The sequence below is a fragment of the Cyprinodon tularosa genome, unplaced genomic scaffold (assembly GCF_016077235.1).
Source record: "Cyprinodon tularosa strain WSP-4 unplaced genomic scaffold, ASM1607723v1 ctg5, whole genome shotgun sequence".
Taxonomy (NCBI): Eukaryota; Metazoa; Chordata; class Actinopteri; order Cyprinodontiformes; family Cyprinodontidae; genus Cyprinodon; species Cyprinodon tularosa.
Window position 1 is genome coordinate 2,837,813 of NW_024039229.1, and position 23,443 is coordinate 2,861,255.

At 39.8% G+C, this 23,443-nt stretch overlaps 2 protein-coding genes across 2 annotated transcripts; both read left to right on the forward strand.

Moving 5' to 3' along the window:
* The first annotated feature begins 8,166 nt into the window (after positions 1 to 8,166).
* On the forward strand, positions 8,167 to 9,871 carry LOC119795114 (E3 ubiquitin-protein ligase TRIM39-like). The gene is made up of 2 exons (XM_038302937.1): positions 8,167 to 8,334; positions 8,437 to 9,871. The coding sequence occupies exon 2, from the start codon at positions 8,444 to 8,446 to the stop codon at positions 9,869 to 9,871; it is 1,428 nt and encodes a 475-aa protein (XP_038158865.1). The 5' UTR covers positions 8,167 to 8,334; positions 8,437 to 8,443.
* Positions 9,872 to 19,601: 9,730 nt separating this feature from the next.
* On the forward strand, positions 19,602 to 22,438 carry LOC119795036 (E3 ubiquitin-protein ligase TRIM39-like). The gene is made up of 2 exons (XM_038302860.1): positions 19,602 to 19,727; positions 19,833 to 22,438. The coding sequence occupies exon 2, from the start codon at positions 19,840 to 19,842 to the stop codon at positions 21,244 to 21,246; it is 1,407 nt and encodes a 468-aa protein (XP_038158788.1). The 5' UTR covers positions 19,602 to 19,727; positions 19,833 to 19,839; the 3' UTR covers positions 21,247 to 22,438.
* Positions 22,439 to 23,443: the final 1,005 nt, after the last annotated feature.

Consider the following 23,443-nt stretch of genomic DNA (forward strand, 5'->3'; position numbering starts at 1 on the left):
GTTACTTTAAAGAAAAACAAACGGCAATCCTCCAAAGGAAACCCTCTAAATGGAAGAGTCCAGCTAGGTAATCTATGAAATCATCTACCCAGTTTAGGAGGAAATACTGGGACAAACTATGGTGAGTAAAAAAGGATTATTCAACCAATAATCCAGAAGCAGTAGCTTTAACCTAAACATATAAATAGATGAAAACTGCAACATAATGTTACCACAAACAAACCTGGGATAGTAAGTAAAGCAAACTTGCAAACTAATGTTTAAATTTAAGCATTATGAATCAGAAATAAGAATAAGGGACAAGTGGTGAACAGAAACTGAACCACTTTGTCACAATGACCATCAAGAAAAAATCCGATTTCATCAGAAAAATTAAATGTAAACCTAAGATTGAGATTTTCAGTAGTAAACACTTCAGATAAGTGTTTTTAATTCTGGTCCTCTAGTAACAGAATTGCCCTGCATGTTTTAGACGTCTCCCTGTTTCAGTGCAGCAGTTTCAACTGATTGCATGACGTCCGCAGCAGCCATCAAGTGCTGCAGAAGCCTGTTATTTATTCATATAGGTCAGATATATTGCAGCAGAGAGAAAAACACGCAGGGCAGGGATTTAGAGCTGCTGTAGATGTTTGTTTTGCAAAGTAAAGGTTACATGTTTACTAAAAGTATCTCATGTCCATTGTTAGTTACGGTGGGAGACCTGCCAGGCTGAGGGCCTTTTGTCATGATCGGCTAAACGGATTTAACCCACATGCAGAACACCAAACTGGAGACAGAGGAAAATTTAACAATGTTTATTTGGAACACACAGAGTTTAAGGAGGACTGGTTCTGGTTCAGGTCCGGGACTGGTTTCACTGATATCTGAAGAGATGAGAGTTTGGTTGGCTAGGCAGTTAGATGACTTGACGAAATAAGTTGAATTCAGATTATACCTTGAAGAGGTTCTGACAGATCCTTGAGAGGGGAAACCGGTTGGGTCCAGAGTATGTGGAAGTAGCAGAGAACTCGGCAGCAGCAGCGTCTAGCTTCCGGCTAGAGAGTCTCAGACTTGGGTTTAGTTTCCTAGCTCTTCCCTGAGAGCTGAAGGAGGAATCCAGACTGAGATCTTTAGGTTTGGCCTTCTTTGGGCAGGCAGGCAGGTTTCCAGGTAAAGCTCATCCAGAGCTTCAGACTTCAGTCAGGCTTTCTGTGAGTAGAGAAGACCGAGACAAGTAAGAATCCAGTTCCTCTCTAGAGTCTACTGTGATTCACTAGATTTTCAGAGGCTTAGGTTTGCTAACCAAACTTGGTCAACACTGCGGCGTGGAAGGAAGGTCTGACTGCTGCTTATGTAGGAAGGTCTCCTGATGGGCTGATGATCCTCAGGTGTGGTGAGGGCTCCAGCCCAGGAGACCCACAGCGCTCTCTGCTGGAGAAGGTGGCAGATCCCCAAATCCCAACAGTAACCCCAGTCCTAACAGAAAAAACATACAACAGAAGGGGATCCTCGGCACCCTCTGGATCCCAAGCCTCTGGATCCCAACACCTTTAAAGTGAATAGCGTTTTGAACTTTTGAAAATATACAGACATTGAAAATCAACATATTAAATGCTTCAGCGGACACAAAGTAAAACTTCTGCCATGGAAAATCTCAGTGCTTTGACTTAAATCCTGTAGGAAGCTGTTAGATGTTAGGAGACAAGAACAGTACAATTATTAACATCAAGCAAATCAGTAGTAAAAATGATTTAATCAGGAAAAGGGATCATAGTTCCATGCTGAAGGTAATCTGTAGTTTTTTTTTTCTCTCAGATGCTTTCATTGTGACATAATTATAAACAATAAAGAAGTGAATTGATTTTAAGGCTTTTTAAAGATCTCTAGAGGAGAGTCAATAACTGCTGGACTCTGCAGACAAACAAGTGGAGCTCAAGAAGGCATCATGGAGAACGCTGAAAAACTCCTATGAGTGCACAAAATAATAAGCTTGTCAATATCACCTCTGCATCATTTAGCAGCTGACTGGATTTGACATTAATCATTGATTATTTAGTAGTTTGATGTGCTGTAGGTGCTTTTAGTACTGAGCTGCAACAGAAGGTTTAGACTTTATTTCCTCAGCTACTGTCTTGAATCCGTTAAACATTTATTTATTTCCTAAAATAAGGAGAAAAAATTTGAGTAAGGCCCCATTAAACCGTTATTGTATAGTTTATTTTGGATTTTGATCATTTTTGTCAGGGCTCCAGTCTGTGTTTGTTTTTGTGTTTGTCTCTCTTCCACCAGCAGGAGGCGCCTGGTTCGGGTCCGCCTCCTCACACACCTGCTGATGGTTACCTCGTTAATGGAGTGCTCTTAAGCTGCTGATTGCTACTACCTCGACGCCAGAGTGTTTGCCAGTTTTGGGTACTCTAGCCAAGCTAAATTTTTGTTCTTGTCTACCTGAGTTTTAACTTTGTTTTTTGTCTTTGCCTCTCGGCAGGAAGTCATCCTGCAAACTGGACATTTCGCACCTTCACTCCCTGGAGGGATCAACTGAGCCTCAAACTGATCTGGGAATTCAAACTGGAGGTTTGGATCCAGTTTCCCTGAGATGACGTTGAGTTAACTCTCTGAGCAAGGGAATCATCTCCACTACGACCCGTTCAAGTACCGCAGGAAATCTGAGTGGCAGTTAGTTTCTCCGTTCACCTACAACCGACCAAGTTCTGGGTAAACCCTGTTCCGCCCTCCACCGAATCAGACTAACACAGGAAAACAGCACACAGATTGGAGTAAAAGGTTCTACAACTTCTCTGGAAACGTGAGTCTACAACCAGATCCTCTTCTCCAAATCCACAAATGAAATTTCCCACTGAGCCTGAACTAATCGTTGTGTCTTCCCCTCACCTTCCCGTTCTGGCTGAGCAGAGTTCAGAGCAACACTGCTCCGTTTTTTATTTCTTCAATAAAACCCGTTAAACCTTTTCCCCTGGTCTCTCTGAATTGGTTACTCTGCATGTGGGTCCGAGCTTTAGATAAAACCATGACAATTTTTTTGCAAAGAGGGAATTAGATGGTTTCAGATGTTAAGGACACAATGATGTAGATTCTGTTTCTGATGCAGTAATAGGGGAAAAATCAAGGAAGTATTTTTTTGGTTTAACAGGGAGCTGTTTCTAAAGTTACTGAAATGTCTCAGTCAAATAAACAGTTAACTGAAACATTAATAATTAATGAAGATGTAAATTAATTAAGTGTATAGTAATATTTAATTGTTTCACTATTTATTTAATAATTTCTTTGCTTCAGGGCATCATGAGATAATTAACCTGCCCCTTTGACTCATGAGGTAAATAGTGCATGCATAAATGATTAAAATGAGTTTTTAATGAAAAGATTAAATCACTAAATAAAGTAAATAAAAACCAATTAACGACATCATGAGAATAAATGTATTTGAAAAGAATAATTATGGAAAAGTGAATCATTTAGCATATTTGCAGGTCATCCAATCAGATGTTATCAAAGGAGCTGCAGGGGCTGACTGAAATATTTCATAGTGCACCTGGAAATGCATATAAGCATTAAATTGTATAAAGAAATAATTAGGATTTTGAGATAAATTTTTAATTAAATGTTTATAATAATAGCCATATTTAATTATTAAATAGTTTTAATAAGTTAATATGATCCCATCCGTGTAGATTTATTGTTTTTTTTACTTAATTTACTGTATACTTATGTAGGTTATGATATTTAATAATTTATATTCTGCAGTAATTTTATTATATTCCGGCATTTTAAACGCTCAATAGATCTTAAATCTGAGCAATTAAAGAAGGAAATTTGTAAGTGTTTGTGACTGATATGAACCGTTTTTGAGACACTTTGTAAGGCGCTCTGCATGATGGCGTCTAATTTTAATTTCTCATCTAGGATTTCAAAATTCACACTTTGTTAACAGATAATATTCTTGCTATGCTGTTAAACTAATGTGTTTCAGTGTTCTGGCTCACACCATAACTTAGCATTTACATGAATGATCCCTTCGGGAAATACTGCAACATTACTGTGGCCAAAGTTCAGCTTTTTATGTTTATTGCACCTTGTCCTTACTGTCTGCCTCCAAATTACTTCAAATAAATACTAAATGCCATCTGTAATTACATTCAAACACTAATAAGCACCAGTTTTGGTTGATACAGACATTTGCATCAGTGCACTGATCTAACAGGAAGCTTCTGCAGAAGAAGATCCTTGGGAGACTCAGCAGTTTTGCTCAACACGTCCCGAGAGACTCTCTCTGCGCGCTCTGATTTAGAAAACGGGTTTCCTGTGAGGCACAACCGTGGCTTTTCTGTGCAGAGGGACATCAGGAAATTAGCAAGACAAAGAAACCTGCGGCGAAATGTGTTGGAAATAATTAATTCTGGAAAGGGCAGATGCTCTTTTTTAATATGCGCTCTTATCATCAAGCAGATATACTTAGATCAAGGGTTGCTTCATGAGGAAATGTGCAACAGGACCGAAAGTCTGCCTCAAATATAAGTTGGAAGGAAAGTCTGGTAAAACATAATGGAAAAAACTCCCAGCTGGCCTGCACTGGGTCTTGTTTGGGTTGGTTATTGGGACTGTTTCAGGCCTGTTAAGGTGTAGCCTGCAACCTGGGGGAGTCTGTGGGTCTCAGCAGCAATTACATGTTGATGGGCTGCTGAAATTTTTCATGAATGTAGTATGGGGCTACAAACTCAGAAATAAATCAGTTTTGAGGGACAGTTTGCATTTAGTATGCGTGACATCGGCAACAATTCATCTCAGGAAAATTCCATTTATTAGAAAGAGCTCGATATGGATCTACAGTCAGGTGCTGAAAAGTAGTTTTTACCTCCGGCATGGAGCAATAAATGTTTTCCTTCAGGAGAGAATCAGATAATTATCTTCAAAGTAATTAGCATACATAACATGATGATCCCGCAGGACATTTGCATTTCTATAGTCTTTTCACACACAGCTAGCAGACTCGTTTGATTCTGTTTTTGTTGCTTCTTTGCATCGAGGAAACAGAAAATTATATTTGCACATTTATGCCTTTGATGAGACGAGTTGTAGACTAACTTTATGTGAGAACTTGGTGGATATCTCACCTTTGCAACACAAGGGAAAATCTGTGAAGTCTACAATGTAGTTCATTATCTGTTCAGATACACACTTATTGTCTTATACAGTCAAGAGAAATGTTTCCCTTTGCTATCAAACTCTTTCTTTGTGGTGCACTCTAAGTATGGAAGGTTAAGCAGCTTCTTAGCCTTGTGTTGGTGTCCTGGTGAGTTTCTTGTGGATTAGGACGCCAGGGACAAATGTGAACCAAAAAAACAGTGTTGGAGTTTGACTCAGCTGGTCCTCAATAAAACGTTAACACCCATCTACTAGATATTTTGTTAAGAGCAAAATATTAATTCTTACTTGAATATTCACAAATCTCATCAATTGTTGTGCTGGCAGGAATTTTGTCTTTTTTGCATGGTAAGAAAAAACAACCCCTTCATGCAAGGACTCATATCATTTAGTCACCATCCGGTCTCTGTATAATTGGAGCAGGAGTTTGGTCTACATTGCCAGCCTTAATTCGGACCTGAATGTTGGAAACCGACAGGGCTCTGTCACTGTTCCTGTTCAGAACCATTATGGACAAGATTTTTTAGTCACAGTCAAGGGCAATAGGGAGGTTGGTTAGATGATGTCATTTCTGCTTTTTACATGATAGGGTTCTACTGGTACCCTCCTTCCATGACCTGCAACATGTCCTGCGGTGGCTTGCAGCTGTTTGCAGAGAGTGAAGCGTCCGAAATGAGAATCAGGTCCTCTGAGTCGATTCCACAGTTCTCGACTGGAAAAAGGTGGCATGTCTTCTTCAGGTTGGGGAGAGTTTCTGCCTCAAGTGGAGGAGTTAAAGTATCTTTGGGTCCTGTTCACAGGTGAGGGAGGAATGGAGCGAGAGATCGATAGACTGATTGGTATGGCTGTATAATGTGGACACTGCACTGGTCTGTTGTGATGAAGAGAGAGCTGAGCGAAAAGGCAAAGCTCTTGATTCACAGATCAGTCTATGTTCCCATTCTCCCCGTTGTTTATGAAATCTGGATAATGTCCGATAGAATGAAATCCCAGAAATCCTGAAATTAGCTTTCTCTGCAGGGTGGCAGCGCAGTCCCTTAGAGATAGGGTGAAGAGTACGGTCATTTGGGAGAGGTTCGGAGTAGAGCGCTTCTCCTTCACATGGATAGGGGTCTGTTAGGGTCTCTGGAGTTTTTCTTTTTTTCCTAGTGTGAGTGCTGGTTGCTTTGCTGACACGTGTTGCTGCACACCTGAGAACATTTCTCACTGAAGTTGACTAACGTCTATAAGGAGGCAAAGGATCGTCCCTCTTCGCCGGATGATTACCCCTGATGGTATTCCACCAAAAGATCTAAACCAGGAATACCTTTCTTGTTGAAATGTGTCTCTTTGGGAATCCCTTTTCTTATGTTGACCCTTTTATTGTTCCAGACAACCAGTGGACCTCAGTTAATCACCATTATTAATGGAAAAGGTCTTACCTGTGTGCAGCAGTTGTCAGTCTTCAACACCTGCCTGCTCGCTCTCCTGCACAACGTCTATAACAGGTACCAAAGCTTTTGGATCTCACTCACATCCTGAACCTCCGGGGTACAGTCTACAATCCCCACTGAATCAAACCCTACAGAGCCATGCTACCTCCCCTTCATCTCTCAAGAGAGCAAATCAATCAGTCATCAGTTGTCATCAATCATCTGCTTTCTGATCAGTCTGCTTTCTCCCCTTAGACCTACCAAAAAGCTTAACTGAGCTCAGCTAAGAATCCTCACCAGAAACTGACTCCCTGGACTTCTCCGCTTCCAGATTCTTGTTGTTTTGTAAATAAAACATCAAAATTAACTGGTTCTCATGATGATTTGGCATGTGGGTCAAAAAACTACAAACCAACATGACAGAGTCACCTGAGGTGGTCTAAACATCGTTTTTGGCTGCCCTCTAAACGTCTGTGTTGGCCTGGGAGTGCCTCGAGCTTTCCCCAGCAGGGAGGGAAGTCTGGGAGTCTCTGTTGAGGCTAGAGCCCCTGTGACCGGGTGTAGGATGAAGTGGAAGATGACTAATCCAAGTAAGAGTTCCTTTAAAAACTATTTTTAGATTATTTTCCTTTGTATATTGTATGTATACATTTATTGAATATATTACAAGTGGAATTCAGTTCATTTATATTTTTGTGGTTATGAATAAGCCAACCTTAACACACATAAACACTGAGAACATGTTGGTGTGTGTGTATGTTTGTGCTGGGGATACATGTTATGGCCAAATGATTTTGCCAGAAATTGTGAATTTTTAACCAATATTGCTATTTGATTTTATTTTTGATTTTACACTAAGTACAGGCAGGTAGATGTTTCAACCCAGGATTACAGTTTCTGAAAGCTTTCTTGCCCACAGTCTAATGTTGAAGAAATTTACTTTTCACCTTTCTGTGAAAAAGTTCTTAGTTCTAATTGTATGCATTGATCTGCATTCTATCTGCAACTCTTTATACATTTCTGTGTGATGACAAAGCCACTTCAAAAGTTTTACCACCACCTAAAGGACTTAAGTGAGAAATTGAATAACTCTTGCTTAATATAGCGTTATTAACATTGAGTACCTGTACGATTTGTGTTTTGTTAAATTGCAAAGAATTAATTGCCCAGCCTAGTACAGACATGTATATAAATGCAACAGAACCAGAGAGGGATAAAATACATTTAATTTGGAATATGATCATGCTTTTGTCCCAATCCAAAGAAGACAGTAAAGACAAAAAGAAGTTGAATGAAATACCATAAAACTTATAAAGTGCTGCTCCATAAACTAACCTGTGCATTTTTAAGATAAATACGAGTTCAATCTTAGCTGATAGTCATAAAGTTATATATGTTTGGACATTGGTACTCACAAGAACTACATTCTAACACTGATTGGCCCATTTCTGGGAAAAGGTTTGCAGATAACACTACAGTGGGGGAACAGTTTATTAGTTTATGGTCTGATCTGTACAGAGAAAAATAAAATCTGTTAATCAGTGAATTTTATAGAAACTCAAAGATTTAACTCTGGACTCTGAAATGTAATGCTCATCACTTGGACCTGATCTAAACCAGGAAGAAGGTTATGATTGTTTTTCCTTGCAGAGAGACTCCCAGGTGATCAGAGTCTTCTTTAGACCAAACTAGCAGCTTCCTCAGAGTGGGTCTAGTAACGGGTAAGAAAACTGGAAACCTCCAACACTGCTGCTTCAAGCTGCCAAAACTCCACACACTGAAGGTAAGTTGGACTGAGAACACCACAGTCACATTGAAGGAAGAAAATATGGGAGGGAGGGAACCCAAAACTAACTCGACCGTCTCTGTTTGTGGCTTCACTTAGAGACAAAATGGCTTCTAGACCAGAGGCAGAACTCTTCTGTTCAGTCTGTAATGAAGTCTTTAAGGATCTGGTTGTTCTGTCATGTGGCCACAGCTTCTGTAAGGAGTGTCTGAAGAAATGGTGGAGAGAGAAACCAGTACAAGAGTGTCCATTTTGTAAAAGAAGATCTTCAAAATCTAATCCACCTTTAAATCTGAGCCTGAAGAACCTGTGTGAGAAATTCTTACAACAAAAAGAGAGATCTTCAGAGCATCTCTGTAGTCTGAATCCTGAGAACCTCAAACTTTTCCACCTGCCAGACTGTCTCGCCTGCAGAGATTCAGAAAACCAAACACAGCGCAGATTTAGCACCATCAATGAGGCTGCTCAGCAACATAAGAAAATTCTTCAGAAAACCCTGGAACCTTTGAAGAATAATCTGCAGCGCATGAAAACAGACCAAGAAGAGTTTGATAAGACAGCAGAACAAATAAAGCTCCAGGCCCAACAAACAGAGAATCAGATTAAGGAGCAGTTTAAGAAGCTTCATCAGTTTCTAGAAGAGGAAGAGAAGAACAGGTTGGCTGCACTGAGGGAGGAAGAGCAGCAGAAGAGTGAAATGATGAAGAAGAAGTTGGAGGATCTGAGTAAAGAGATAGCAGCTCTTTCTGACACAGTCAGAGCCACAGAGGAGGAGCTGAAGGCTGAAGACATGTCATTCCTGCACAACTACAAGGCTGCAATGGAAAGAGTCCAGCGCCGCTGCCTGCCACAGGATCCACAGCTGCCCTCAGGAGCTCTGATAGACCGGGCCAAACATCAGGGGAACTTGGCCTACAAGATCTCAAGCAAAATGAGAGACAAGTGGTCCAACACTCTTGTACTTGATCCAAACACAGCGGGTTCAGAACTAATCCTGTCTGAAGATCTAACCAGTGTGACTTCAAGAGAGAATCAGCAGCTTCCTGATGATCCAGAGATGTTTAGATCAAAGTTTTCTGTCCTGAGCTCTGAAGGCTTTAACTCTGGAAACCACAGCTGGGTCGTTGATGTTAGAGATAGTAAGGGTTGGATGGTTGGTGTGTCAACAGAGTTTGCCCAGAAGAAGGAAAACATATATTCCAAATGGCTGGTGATACAGTTCCATGGAGGTAAATACTCAGCATGGTCTCCACCAGTTTATCCCACAGCTCTTTCAGTACGGAGTAACCTCAAATGGATCAGAGTGAATCTGGACTGGGACAAAGGAGAGCTGCAGTTTTTTGATCTGTGCAGTAACACAAACATACATATTTTCAGGCAAACCTTTTCTGAGAAGATGTTTCCATGCTTCACCACTCAAGACAACATAAAGATGTTACCTGCAGATTTTAATCCCACCTCAACAAGGCCTCGTTATATACCCCCTCCCAAAAATCTGCCTCCTGCAGGTTTGAAGTGCGTTTACCGAAGTTAATTGCTTGATCTAATGATATTGATCAATTCTACAATTGATTTGGCAATAATCTTTTTTACATAAATTGAGGTGTACTTTTACTCTGTTAGGCTTTGACTTAAAGGGGAAAATATAAAAAAAATATCCAGAAAGCTAAAAAATTATTACTGCCCCAGAAAATCATTCCAATACAGAAGTCGAGAGCGGTCGTGTACCTCAGATACTTTTTCACAGTGGTTTTCTCGAGAAAACAAGTTAATTTTCTCATTATTTAAAGATAACCAAAGCCGTTTTCTGGAGATAAGGAGGTGATAGTTTTCTCATTAAAAACCTGTTTTCTTTTGATATAGAGATGATTGGTGTGTGTTAAAACTGATTGCATCATTCAACAACACAACAGCAGGAGAGGATTTATAAGTGTGTAATTCTGTAAATAGTCCTGTGTTTATCTTTTTAGGTAACGAGACGACGTTGATGGTTTGATGATTTGCTTCCACTTCTGATTCATTAGCAAATAAACCTATGCCTCCACTGGCTTAGCGCCGGATGTTTTCTGAACATCCCCGGTGTTACGCCTGTAACAGGTATAAGATGCATTAACCCCCAAAATGAGTCCAGATGAAAGATTTTAATTGAAAAACAGTCATATTTGTTTCTACTGCATTCCATGCAATCCAATCATCCACCACGACCTGACAAGGGGTGAAAAGAAATAGGCAAAAAAAATATATATATTATTTGTGCACACATGGTACCACCACTGCATAATCTCGTTAACTCTAGAAATATAAATGTTTTCTGGTGATAACGAGATAATTATCTCGTTATCTCCAGAAAACAATTATTTGTCAAGCCGTGATAATAAGATAGTTATGTCGTTATCTCGTGAAGACAAAGGTAAAAAAAAGTTGGGTATGACCGCTCTCGGCTTCCGTACTCCAAAGCTCATTGCATAACTTTTTTATTTCAAAAACCACAACACGAGAAAGAGATATAGACCTTGTTCTGCTCCAAGTGTGAAGTCTTCTGTGTTTCCAGTTGGATCTGGTGCTTCTAAGAATGTACAAAGATATGTTTGGCAGCTGGTGCTCAAGCCAAAAAATACATTTAGAACCTTTTAATTAAATTAAACACATGTATTTATGTTTTGATGATCTCTCTTTTTGGCATTATGCTCCAAAAATTGTATATGAATTACATGAAACTGTTGCTGTTAATTTCATTTACTGGATTTACTGGATCCTTGTTAAACTGAGAAAACGTCATACACAGTTTTAAGGTTCTGACAGGGGAAACATTACGCTAATAATATACCATTACCAATATTGCCATTGCGAATTAAGAACTACATTTCATATCAGAAGTATAGATGCTTACATCTAAAGAACCCCTAACTATGAATTTTTGTACATAGAACAGAGTTTTGGGGCAGGATACTGCAAATATAAAATTTATGCTTTTTTTTTTCTTCTATTTTTACACTTTTATTGTGAGACATTCTTCTGAAAGATGAATAAAATTATGAATGAAAACATTCTTGTGAAACGGTTTACATTAGAGTGAAACTTAAAGTCTCTCCCTCTTGCACATTCTGACTTGCCATTGAACTTAACATCAATGCAGTGCTGGAGAAGATTTGTCATTACAGAGATTTATTAGTACAAACATGGAGACTGTAGCCTACATAATGTACTTCTGCATGGATAATCTGAAATTCTTACTTTTTTCTTTTAAATGTCCCTCTCCCCCACCCATTTCGTAAAGAAACTTCTGGCCAGAAACCACCAAAAGTTTTCCACTCAGCTAGAGTGTTGTGCATTGTGGTTAATTTTTCACCAAGCATCACTGTGGATTACTCATAATCTCAGATGTGAGAATAGCTGTCCTGTTTGTCACGTAGTCGTGCAATTAAATTCACCTGCTGACCTGCCTTTGTATTCTCTCGTCTACAAACAAATACTCATCATTTTGCTTTCACACTTTATTGGTGAATATTTAAAACTCTTTAAAAATCTTTGATCAAAAGCCCCTGTCATTCCATCAGTGTAATATTTTAGAAAAACATAATATGCTCAATTTTAAAAATTTTATTCATTTTAAAAATTTTTGTTTGATTTACAAAGTTCTGAATAGATTAGCCCCACCTCCACTTTCTACCTACATTAGACCTGGCAGACGTATTTGCACCAGAGCCTCTTCCAGAGGAGACCTAGAGATCCCCCACATAAGAGCAACCTTTGGACAAACCGTTCTATCAGTCAGAGTGGGTGACTTCTGGAACAGCCTCCCAACAAACATCAGGGAATGTCCCACTTATTGCACATTTAAAAAGCACCTTAAACAGTTTCTTAAAAGCTCCCAGTAATGCACTCACTAATTTTATTGTTGTAATGTCTTTGTCTGAACGTGTGTCTATGTGTTTTGACTGATATTGTATTATGTGATCTTGTGTTGTTTTGTCTTCCTGCCTCAGGACGACAGATGTAAATTAGCAACTATGCTATAATCTGGCTAATTTACAATCTGTACAGAATTATAAGATTGTTCATTAATGTGCTCTGTCCTGATTCAATAAATAAATAAATAAATAATATTCAAATAAAATGTTTAAATCACCATTTTGCCTCTTCTCTCTGTCTGCATTTGGGTCCTGCTCCAAGCTCCAAACTCCTGAAGAAATCAGGCAATTCAAAATACTACTAAGTTCATACAGTAAACGAAACTCCATAACTCAAATATAGTGTCAATGCTACTGGTAAAACTGGGAAACAGGAAACCACGTGACCTTTGCAGCCACTTGCTTGACACTCACTTGGTACTGAGGACACTCCAGTAAGTTCCGTCCAACGTGAGGTCCACTCAGTAAGGGAAGTGCAAGTGAAGATTTTCTCCCTAAGTAATGGGACACCACTATTCAGGGTTAGGGTTGCAAAATCAAACCTTTACCCAGTAGACGGCTGTAATAAATTAGCTGTATACTTCTGCGATGTCTTCACTTAGGCTGCTCAGTGGCGCGATGGGTATCACTGCTGCCTTGCAGCAAGAAGATTCTTGGTTTGATTCCCAACCCAGGGTCTTTCTGCATGGAGTTTCCATGTTCTCCCTGAGCATGCATGAGTTTTTTTCCAGGTACTTCAGCTTCCTCCCACAGCCCAAAAACATTATTGTTAGGTTAATTGGCTTCTCTAAATTCTCCTTAGATGTGTGTGAATAGCTGTTGGTCCTGTTCATCCCTGCGATGGACTGGCGACCTGTCTAGGATGTACCCCTCCTCTTGCCCGTAGACAGCTAGAGATGCACCCCTGCAACCCCACTCGGGATTAAGCATGTCAGAAAATGGATAGATGTCTTCACCTACATCATGCGTAAACACAGCCTTGGCAAACCAACAGAGAACAAATGTGCAAAACCGAAGACGGCTCTCCTGCTATTTTGCCATTATGAATCTGTTATATGTGCACTTTGCATTTGCGTACTAGAATTCTTTTTTGGGTGGCGGGCAGGGTCCAAAGCAATACGGGAGACTTACATTTTTTGAAGGAAATTTCAAAAAAGTTAATTCACAAATTTGTTCTTGGTAATTGTTTGATAGTGACTGGATGCACAAACCTGAAATATTGTGGTGGTAAGAACTCTCTATTGGCAGGCATCAAACATATGCTTTTTTTGTTTCTCCCACAACGGTTTATATTTTATCACAGCAGGACTTTAAGAAATGGAAATGTAATGAAAACTGTGCACAGAGTGTACAGTGCTTTGTATACACTCTGTGTATATAAAAAATGACAATAAAAGTTGTCTAAATCTAAGATAAATTATTGTATTGACAGAGAAGAAGTTGGACAAAATTTTTTTTCATACGGATTGGGCCAGGAGCTAAGAAGATATCACTCATAAACCTGAAACATCATGCCTTACTGTGTGTGCGTGCTGTGCAGTAAAAAAGAGAGTGGCAATTAAAATAATTTATTTATGCAGTTGTATTCCACAGAAAGTCACCATTTTTCTTTTCACCGAACGAGTTCTGGGAAGCCACTTCATTCCAATTCAGCTCTTGACAACCCTCAGTCTGAAGGGATCATCTTAACAAATTTCAGTGACAGAATTCTTTTCTAGACTCTTGGCTCCTTTTCTAACTGCATGATAAGTTTTTTGGAAGATCCTGCGAAACAAAAACAAGGCAGCAGTCAAGTTAAAACCTGCACACAAGTTACGTTTCAAACCGACATAGATCAATAAAGAAGGAAATTATACCCATATTTTACATTACTAAGATAAATACTGCAACTTCTTTAAAAATGTCCCATGTAATTGCAGTGTACTTGTTGGTTTGGTGTCAGTTGTTTTTTATTTACATTTTTTTGTAAAAACACAGAAATAACATAAGCAATTGAGAGATTTGAAAGATTTGGCCTCAAAGTGATTGAAGTTGATGGGACATAGAAACAAAATGCTTTTCCTTGAAATGATTCTACAATAACATGTCGAGACCAAAATTTGTGAGTGGAGTTTTTGAGTGAAAATTTAACTGGATAAAAAGATGAGAAGGGCCCAAACATTGATTTATGGATAAAAAATGCACCAGCCTTGAGTTTAAAGATGAGTCATGTTTGCCAGGTGAATATAAAATGTATGGATAAGTGAGAGGTTTATACTATGTTATAAACCATAAGGTTGTATGATAGTCAGCATCTGGGGCTGCACGTGCATTTATGGATATGATAGTCAGCGGGAAAATGTGACCTGACTACCAACGGGCCGAGTAGGGAGTGATGTTTTACTTCCCATTATTTGGGCCCTCCAAATAGTCGCTGTCAGAAATAATTCAAATATATTCATTATATCAACTTAGACGATTAACTTTATGTACAGTCCACCAAACATACTAGGATTCTGTGGGCCCCCTCTCTTGGAGGAGCAAAATGGTTTGGTCAACTTGACTGTAACTGCTCACAAATGTAACGTGAGTGAGCCTAAACTCAGATTGAAAGACTTCAGAAGGCAGATATTATGCTGCCCAACGAGCATAAATCTGTATTAAAAAAAAGGGGTAAATGTTAGAGCTCTTGTTCTGTTATGTTTTTCTTTTGGATGTCCAGTTTTGCTTTGCTCTTTGTTTTCTAGTTTTTTATGGTTTAATTCTTATTTTGTTGTGTTCTTTGGTTTTTTTCTCAGTTACTGTCTCAGTCTTGGTTCTGTTATGTTTTCTTTGGAGTATCCAGTTTTGTTTTGCTCTATGTTTTATAGTCTTAGTGGTTTAATTCTTATTTGTTTTCAGGTTATTTTCAGTTTCTAGGTTCCTATTTGTTGCCCTCTGCTACCCTCTTGTGTTCGCCTTTTTCCCTAGCTCCTTTTCTGCTCTGCTCTGTGCACACCTGGTCCCAATCTGCTTGTTAGTCCTCTCTTTGTTTCAGTCTCCTTTAAATACTCTCCCTGTTCCGTTCTTCAGTGCTGGGTCCTCGTCAAACATGCTCCAACTCCAATGATAGTGATTTGCCTGATGTCACCATGGTTTCTGGTTCATTTTTGACTTGTTTTTCATGTTTTGATTTTTGGATTTTTGGATTTTTGGACTCCTGGTTTCCTGTTAGTTTGGACTTTATTTTCTTTTTGGGATTTTGGAATCCTGGTTGCCAGTTTGTTTGGACTTTGTTTTTCTTATTTGGATTTTTGGATTACCTGCCTTTGTATTCAGTCAACTCATCATTAAATCCACAAGAAACCTCTGCCTTCCTGCCTCTGCTTTTGGGTCAACAAACCACAACCAATCACGACAGAAGGACCCAGCCAACATGGTCCCCACAGAGCAACCACAAGTAAAGGCAAGTAAATTCCTCATACTACTCAGAAAAACAATAGACTATCTATCCACTATCTCTTCACTTTGGGAGCAGGTGGGAACAGCTGAATGTATACTCATTCAACTTCAAAAATATCCAAACTCCATACATTCTTTCTTTAAGCAGAATATATTGCCCAAGTAAAATGGAACATTCAGGACATCTACGCAAAACTTTTCAATAAATCTTCACCACCCAAACCGCCACTCCGAGACATACCTGAGCTTCCATTAAACTCTGAACCTGTTCCTCCGCCTTCACCAGCTGTTGGTCCCCCCCTGCCTTCTGCTTCCTCCTAACGTAGGAACCACCGCCGAGGAAAGAAGGCCACTACCTCTCCATTGGGTCAGCCTGACGCCTCCACCCCCTCTCCGTCAGGTCAGCCTAACGCCTCCACCTCCTCTCCGGCGAGTCAGCCTGACACCACCTCCACTCCTCCGGTGGGTCAGCCAGCTGCTAGCCTCAGTCCCCTTGATACCAGGTCAGTTTCTCCTGCGGTAGTCACCTCCTTGACCAACAGCTAGCCCCATCCTTGAAAAGACTCAAACCAGGTCCTGAAACCACACCCACTGCAGTCAGAGCTCCCCATATTCAGAAGTCAGACCTATGGAACTTCTTTTATGGGGAAAGGGAGGATCTATTCCCTTTCCTTCCATCTCCATCAGCTCAGATCCCGAGTCAGAGCCCTTTAGCGGGCCAGATCCTCTAGCTCCAGGGCCCTTTAGCTCTGGGGCGCCCACTGAAGGCTCTTGGAGGCTTGGAGTGCCTGCTAATGTACTCATGGGTCTCTGGACGGCACAGAGCAGGCTCAGGGGTCTCAGGGGCTAGGGAAACTGGTCCGCCCACCCTGGTTGTGTTTTGATTTATGGACATTTTTCAGGTGTCTGGAATCCACCCTTTAGTGCAAGGTCCTATTTGAGTTCTGGTTCGGTTATGTTTTTCTTTTGGATGTTCAGTTTTGGGACAGACAGACAGACAGGTGTAAAGCAGATGAGGATCTAAGAGCACGGGAGGGGGTGGGAACATGCAGGAGGTCTGACATATATGGGGGGGCAAGGTGGTGAAGTTCCTTGAATGTCACCATGATAATTTTATAGTGAATGCGGAACTGTACGGTGAGCCAGTGGAGCTTTCGGAGGACCGGAGTGATGTGGTGGATAGAGGGAGTTCTTGTTATATTGCGAGCAGCTGAGTTCTGGACCAGTTGTAGTAGTAAATGGTACTTCGCCCACTTTTTTTTTGATCTACCATAACAAACATAGGAATACATCTTCAAGTTTAAAAACCTGAGCAGTTGGCAGGAATCTGTGATTAGGTACAAGAAACACAGCCAAAGCTGTGAAAGCAGAAATAGACAACAGGATCAAGGGTTCAGGCTTGAATTATTTGTTGGTAAAGAGAAGCGAGGTTGAATACAAGGAAGCAGATTCACACAGACAGATTCAGTGGATTGGCAAGGGTCAGCAGGCAGAAAAAAGGTTGTCTAAAGCCAGGAGAGCATGTGATCTGGGCAAGGCATACCAGGGAAATCAACACTAGAAAGCCCAAAGATACAAGAATTTTCATCAGCCTTCAGTCCCCGAACAGTACTTCACAACTCATGAATCCCTTTTCAGATGTAAATGCCCCATTAGCGTTGACGTTGGAGAACCATTCCATCCCCTTTAGTTTCGGTTTTAGCTCAAGCCTCTCTGTTGTGAGAGTAGGGGGAAAAAATCATATTTGTAATTAAATATAACTAGCTCTATGTCATCAGTGTCGCCAACACTGGAATGATTTCAGACAGTGGAGCCACCAGCACAGCGATCAGACAATAACTGATCTGTACAATGAAAATAGCTGCATGAGCTGGAATGCTGTAGAGAGGAAAAGCAATAATATTTATACAATAATGACCATCTGCCCTATTTACTAGGGGAAAGTAAAGCTCAATTCACTTCAGCGGCCTCTCTCCTCCGCTGCAAACGGCAATGCTGTGCTGCAGCGGAGGAGAGCAAAACAGGGCTGGAAGGCAATCTCTCACAACAAGCATACTTGTAGCCAAAGTGGAGAGAAAAACCCCCTTTTAACAGCAGAACCAGGCTCAGTGTGAGCAGCCATCTACCGAGGCTGAAGAAGCAGGCATACAAAAGGCAAATGTAAAAGGCGACCCCGTCCAGGAAACACACAGCCAGGCAGACGGGCTCCGAAACCAGCTCCCATGTCAGAGGATGAAGAGAGCACATCCAGTTAGTCTAGGGTGACCAAACGTCCGTATTTCCCGGGACATATCCGTATTTCACGTCCTGTCCCGGGCGTCCCAGGTTTTTTTTAGAAAGTGAGGAAATGTTCTGATTTCACTGCGCACTACGCTCCGTGTGACGTAATCCCTGAGCCGTGTCAGTGCGGGCAGCCCTGTTCTTAATCAGAGGCTCTGTTCGAAATCCTGGGCTGCATCCTCCAAGGACGCGGTCTACCTAGACTGGATCCTTCAAAGTCCTTGAAAATAAGGAGACCGGAAGAGTTTTGGCTGTGAATTCGACCAGGTCTACTCTTCGGCGTGTTTTACCGCTGTATGCTCTGTTGCTTAGCAACCGTGAAAGTTGACACACAAAGCAGGAAAAGAATGAATACCGAGGTTTTCAAAACTGTATGTTTATTTATTTATTTTTTAAAAAGTTAAAGTGAACAAAGACTGCACTCACAAGAATCCAGAGTGGAATAAAGGTTCCAACCACCGGCAGCAGGAACAAATAAAATCAAATGTAATGATAGAAAAATTTTAGTCATTTAAATAACCTGCTGCTGTCATTCTGCACATCTCTGATGCTGCTGCTATTTTCAAATATCCATTACTGTAAAAATGTCCATAGCTGCATATTGGTTATTAATTCTCCAGTTTTATATTGTTAAAACACTTTACAGAATTTTATTTTTTATATTTTAACTCTTCCCTATTATGTTATTCTTATACATTTTTCTAAGGTCCTCATTTGTGTGACCATTTTCAATAATCTTTCTGCTGCTGTAAATTTGGGGGATTTTCTATTCTATTCTATAAAAGGGCTAGAAATATATAAGTAAATCTAAACAATGTATGTATAAAAAAATATCTGCAAAATCTCTAATATTCAACAACAAAAAATACTTAGTTAAGCATACTGTGCAAAACAACAATAAAAAAATTAAACTCCTATCAGATTTATAGTTCCCACTCTGCAGATCTATTAGAATCTGTCCTTAAATTACAGCCAAACTCAACATTACCACCAAATATCTGACTCAATAACCATTAAAACAACTATTTTCATTCATTTCAGACGGAACTATTCACAGAGTTGTATTATATTAAACTGAACTTCCAATTTTCACCACTGTTCTGCGCCAAGTAACATTTCCTTTGATCACGGAGCAAATCCCGATGATGAGACATTTGTTCTTTCAATCAACCTATGGTCACCCTAAGTTAGTCACAGTAAGAGAAACAGGTTTACACTGAAATATAGGCCAATACAGGCTGAACCAATAAATACTGCACAATGATAGAATAGAGTGAAGCAGAATGGTGAAAAGGGATCCCTATGTCCTCCAGCAGTCTAAACCTACAGCAGCACAACTATAGTGATAGCTCTGGATAACCTGAGCCACTCTAACTATAAGCTATTAGTGCTTACAAAAAGTAATTCTACAACTAACGCATTTCTGAGAAAAGGTTTGGAAATGACTCTGCAGTGCTGGGATACTTTATGTTCCTGATTATTACAGGTTATATTCTGATCTGTACAGAGACAAATAAGGCCTATTAATCAGTAAGTTTTATAGAAGCTCAAAGATTGAACTCTGGACTCTGGAATGAAACACACCTTAGTTAGATCTAAACTTAACCAGGAAGAAGGAAGAAGTTTATGATTGTTGTTCCTTTCAGAGAGACTCCCAGATGATCTGAGTCGCCTTCAGACCAAAATAGCTGCTTCCCCTGAGTAGGTCCAGCAACAGTTCAGAAAACTGGAAACCTCTAACACTGCTGCTTCAAGCTGCCCAAACTTCACACACTGAAGGTAAGTTGGACTTAGAATATCACTTAGAATCACTTTCAGAAAATAAATATGGGAGGGAGGGCAGCCATGACTAACAGGATCGTCTCTGTTTGTGGCTTCACTTAGAGACAAAATGGCTTCTAGTCCAGAGGCAGAACTCTTCTGTTCAATCTGTGATGAAATCTTCAAGGATCCGGTTGTTCTGTCATGTGGCCACAGCTTCTGTAAGGAGTGTCTGACGAAATGGTGGAGAAAGAAACCAGTACAAGAATGTCCATTTTGTAAAAGATCTTCAAAATCTGATCCACCTTTAAATCTGAGCCTGAAGAACCTGTGTGAGATCTTCTTACAACAAAAAGGTCAGAGATCTTTAGAACCTGTGAGGAATCTGCACTCTGAGAACCTCAAACAGCCAAAGTTTCTCATTTGCATCGATTCAGAAAAAAACAAAGAGCGCAAATTAAATGAGGCTGTTCAGGAACACAGGAAGACTCTTCAAGAAACCCTGGAACCTTTAAAGAATAATTTGCAGCGCAAAATAACCATTCAAGAAGAGTTTGATAAGACAGCAGAACACATAAAGGTCCAGGCTCAACAAACAGAGAATCAGATTAAGGAGCAGTTTAAGAATCTTCATCAGTTTCTAGAAGACGAAGAGAAGGCCAGGCTGGCTGCACTGAGACAGGAAGAGCAGCAGAAGAGTGGAAAAATGCTGATGAAGTTGAAGCCTCTGAGTAGAGAGATAGCAGCTCTTTCTGACATAGTCAGAGCCACAGAGGACGAGCTGAGGGCAGAAGACGTGTCTTTCCTTCTTAACTACAACACTACAATGGAAAAAGTCAAGTGCTGGCGCCTGCAACAGGATCCACAGCTGCACTTAGATGCTCTGATAGACCAGGCCAAATATCTGAGAAACCTGGGCTACACCATCTCAAGTAAAATGAGAGACAAGTTGTCCAATTCTCCTCTTGTACTTGACCCAAACACAGCGGGTTCAGAACTAGTCCTTTCTGAAGATCTAACCAGTGTGACTTCAAGAGAGAATGAGCTGCTTCCTGATGATCCAGAGATGTTTAGATCAAAGTTTTCTGTCCTCAGTTCTGAAGGCTTTAACTCTGGAAACCACAGCTGGATTGTTGATGTGGAAGACAGTAAGGGTTGGATGATTGGTGTGTCAGCAGAGTCTGTCCAGAAGAGGGAAAATATATACTCAACATGGCTTGTCATCCAACTCCATGGAGGTAAATACTCAGCATGGTCTCCACCAGCTACTCCCTCAGTTCTCCCAGTACAGAGTAACCTCAAATGGATCAGAGTGAATCTTGACTGGGATAAAGGAGAGCTGCAGTTTTTTGATCTAAACACTAAAACAAACATTCATACCTTCAAGCAAACCTTTACTGGCAACATGTTTCCATGCTTCACCACTCTGGGTGAAATAAAGATGTTACCTGCAGATTTTAATCCCCCCCTATCAAGAAGGATTACTTGTAAAAAAAGTAATTGGCGTCCTTATAAATATGTGGTCGTCCCATCCTGATGATAATTGCTTGATCTAATGTCACTTTGAAATTATATTGATCAATTGTACAATTAATGTTCTTAATAATGTAACTGACATACAAGGTACAGCTTCACTTTGTTAGGCTTTGAACCACAGTAAAGGGGAAAATACAAAAAAATATTTAGAAAATTTTTATTTATTAACCTGATATATTCATGCTTTGATGATCTCTCTTTTTGGCATTGTGCTCCAAAATTGTATATGAATTACATCAATCTGTTGCTGTAGATTATAATCCAGATTGATTTACTGGATCCTTATTAAGATGAGAAAACTTCATACACAGTTTTAAGGTTTTCTAACAGGGGAAACATTGCGCTAGTAACATACCATTACCAATATTGATATACCTGAATGGCGTATAGCTCGACTAAAGACCTACCTTTCACATCTGATGCCTTCTCTGGATAGTCAGTGTTAGCAATTGGCCTATTAACAAGTAAGACTTTCATTTTTCTCTGGATGCTTTATCATAGAGCATCATCTTTCCAAATAATAGTAATAATTGAATTTTATTTATATCACATTGGAGTATAAAATGTATGTTCTTTTTCTATTTGAAATTTTTCATTATCTATTTTATTCTTTGTGCTTTAACACCAACTAATTAAAATCATGAATGAAAATATTCTTGTGAAATGGTCTAATTTACATACAGTAAGAGTGAAACTTAAATTTACTGTCTCTCCCTCTTGCACCTTCTCTCTCCATTGAACGTAACATCATTGAACTTACAACCATATTTTTTCTGTTTGCTTTCACTCTTTATTGGTGAATACTCTTTGTTCAAGTTATGTCTGTTTTGCCCCACTAAACCTACTAGAAAGCCCATGGATTGGTTATAAGCTTCTTTTCTTTTTTAAGAAATAAAAACTTTCAAATCACATTTTTTTCTCTGACTTACTGTGCTGACAAAATCCACAAATTCAAGCTAGTGAGTATCTGACTGAAACATTTGAGTTATGGAGTTATGTTTACTGAGTGTCTGTGCTACTGGGATAACTTGAAACCATGTGATCTTTGCAGCTACTTCCTTGACAGAAATATTTTCTTCTATCCAACTTTATTGCAATCTTTTAAGGAAAACCTGATTATATTGTACACCTTCCTGGAGCTGAGACCTGAAGGCAACTGACAAAATCATCAAAGTTCAGCTTATACTGTGAGAACTGTTTTTATTTTTTATTCTGGTTCTGCTTGCTCGCTCAGGTGTTCCTCCATTCTATAATAAAGAGGTAAAAGTTGTTCAATTTCTTAGGCATCCATTATTTGACTGAAGAATCCTGGATCTACAGTAACATTGTTGAGTCAATGTGTTAGTGACCCGAGTTGACAAGACAAAGAAACAAAATTATTTTTAAATTCAGAATTCGTCCTGAGACTGGCTGCTGTGTTGGACTTTGTGAGTGACATGCAGAAGGAAGAAGATAAAAATGCACCAACCCTGAGTTTACAGCTTGATAAGGATTACCAGGTCAATATAAATTTTATGGATGAGTGAGAGGTCTATCCCATGTTATAAACCATAAAGTTCTGATAGTCAGCATCTGAGGCGGTGTGTGTATTCATGGATGTAATATTCAGTGGTTAGACTGAACCTGACCACCCAGGGCCCGAGTAGGGAGTTAAGTTTTATTTCCCATTATTTGGGCACCCCAAATAGTTGTATTCATAAATAATTCAAATATATAGATAATATCAACTGAGAGAATTAACCGTACTGTACGTACAGTCCACCAAACATATTAGTATTCTGTGGACCCCCTCTTGGAGGGGCAAAATGGTTTAGTCCACCTGACAGCAACTGACGACAAATGTAACATGATTGAGCCTAAACTCAGATTTAAAGACTTTTTTTTAATACCCTGATTTAAAAATCTTAAACCTCTATTTTTGATACCCTGATTTAAAAATCTTAAATCAGGGTATCAAAAATAGAGGTAAACAAAAATATAGAAGTCAGATTATGAGGAAGCAGCTGTGGACTTCTTTATCAAAGGTGAACCCCGTTTGCTTGTGATGTAAATCAGTCTGGTTAAGGTTAAGGAAGTACACACAAACAGCTGCTGCTGATGTTTGTGTGCTCAAGTCTTTAGCTTGGCTGGCTTTCAACCAAGCTGTCAGGGTTTGGTTGTGGTTTTGGACCCAAATGCAGAGGCTGAGAGGCAGGGGC

Coding starts and splice junctions, on each gene's coding strand:
- LOC119795114 (XM_038302937.1), top strand. CDS start 8,444: ATGGCTTCTAGACCAGAGGCAGAACTCTTCTGTTCAGTCTGTAATGAA.
- LOC119795036 (XM_038302860.1), top strand. CDS start 19,840: ATGGCTTCTAGTCCAGAGGCAGAACTCTTCTGTTCAATCTGTGATGAA.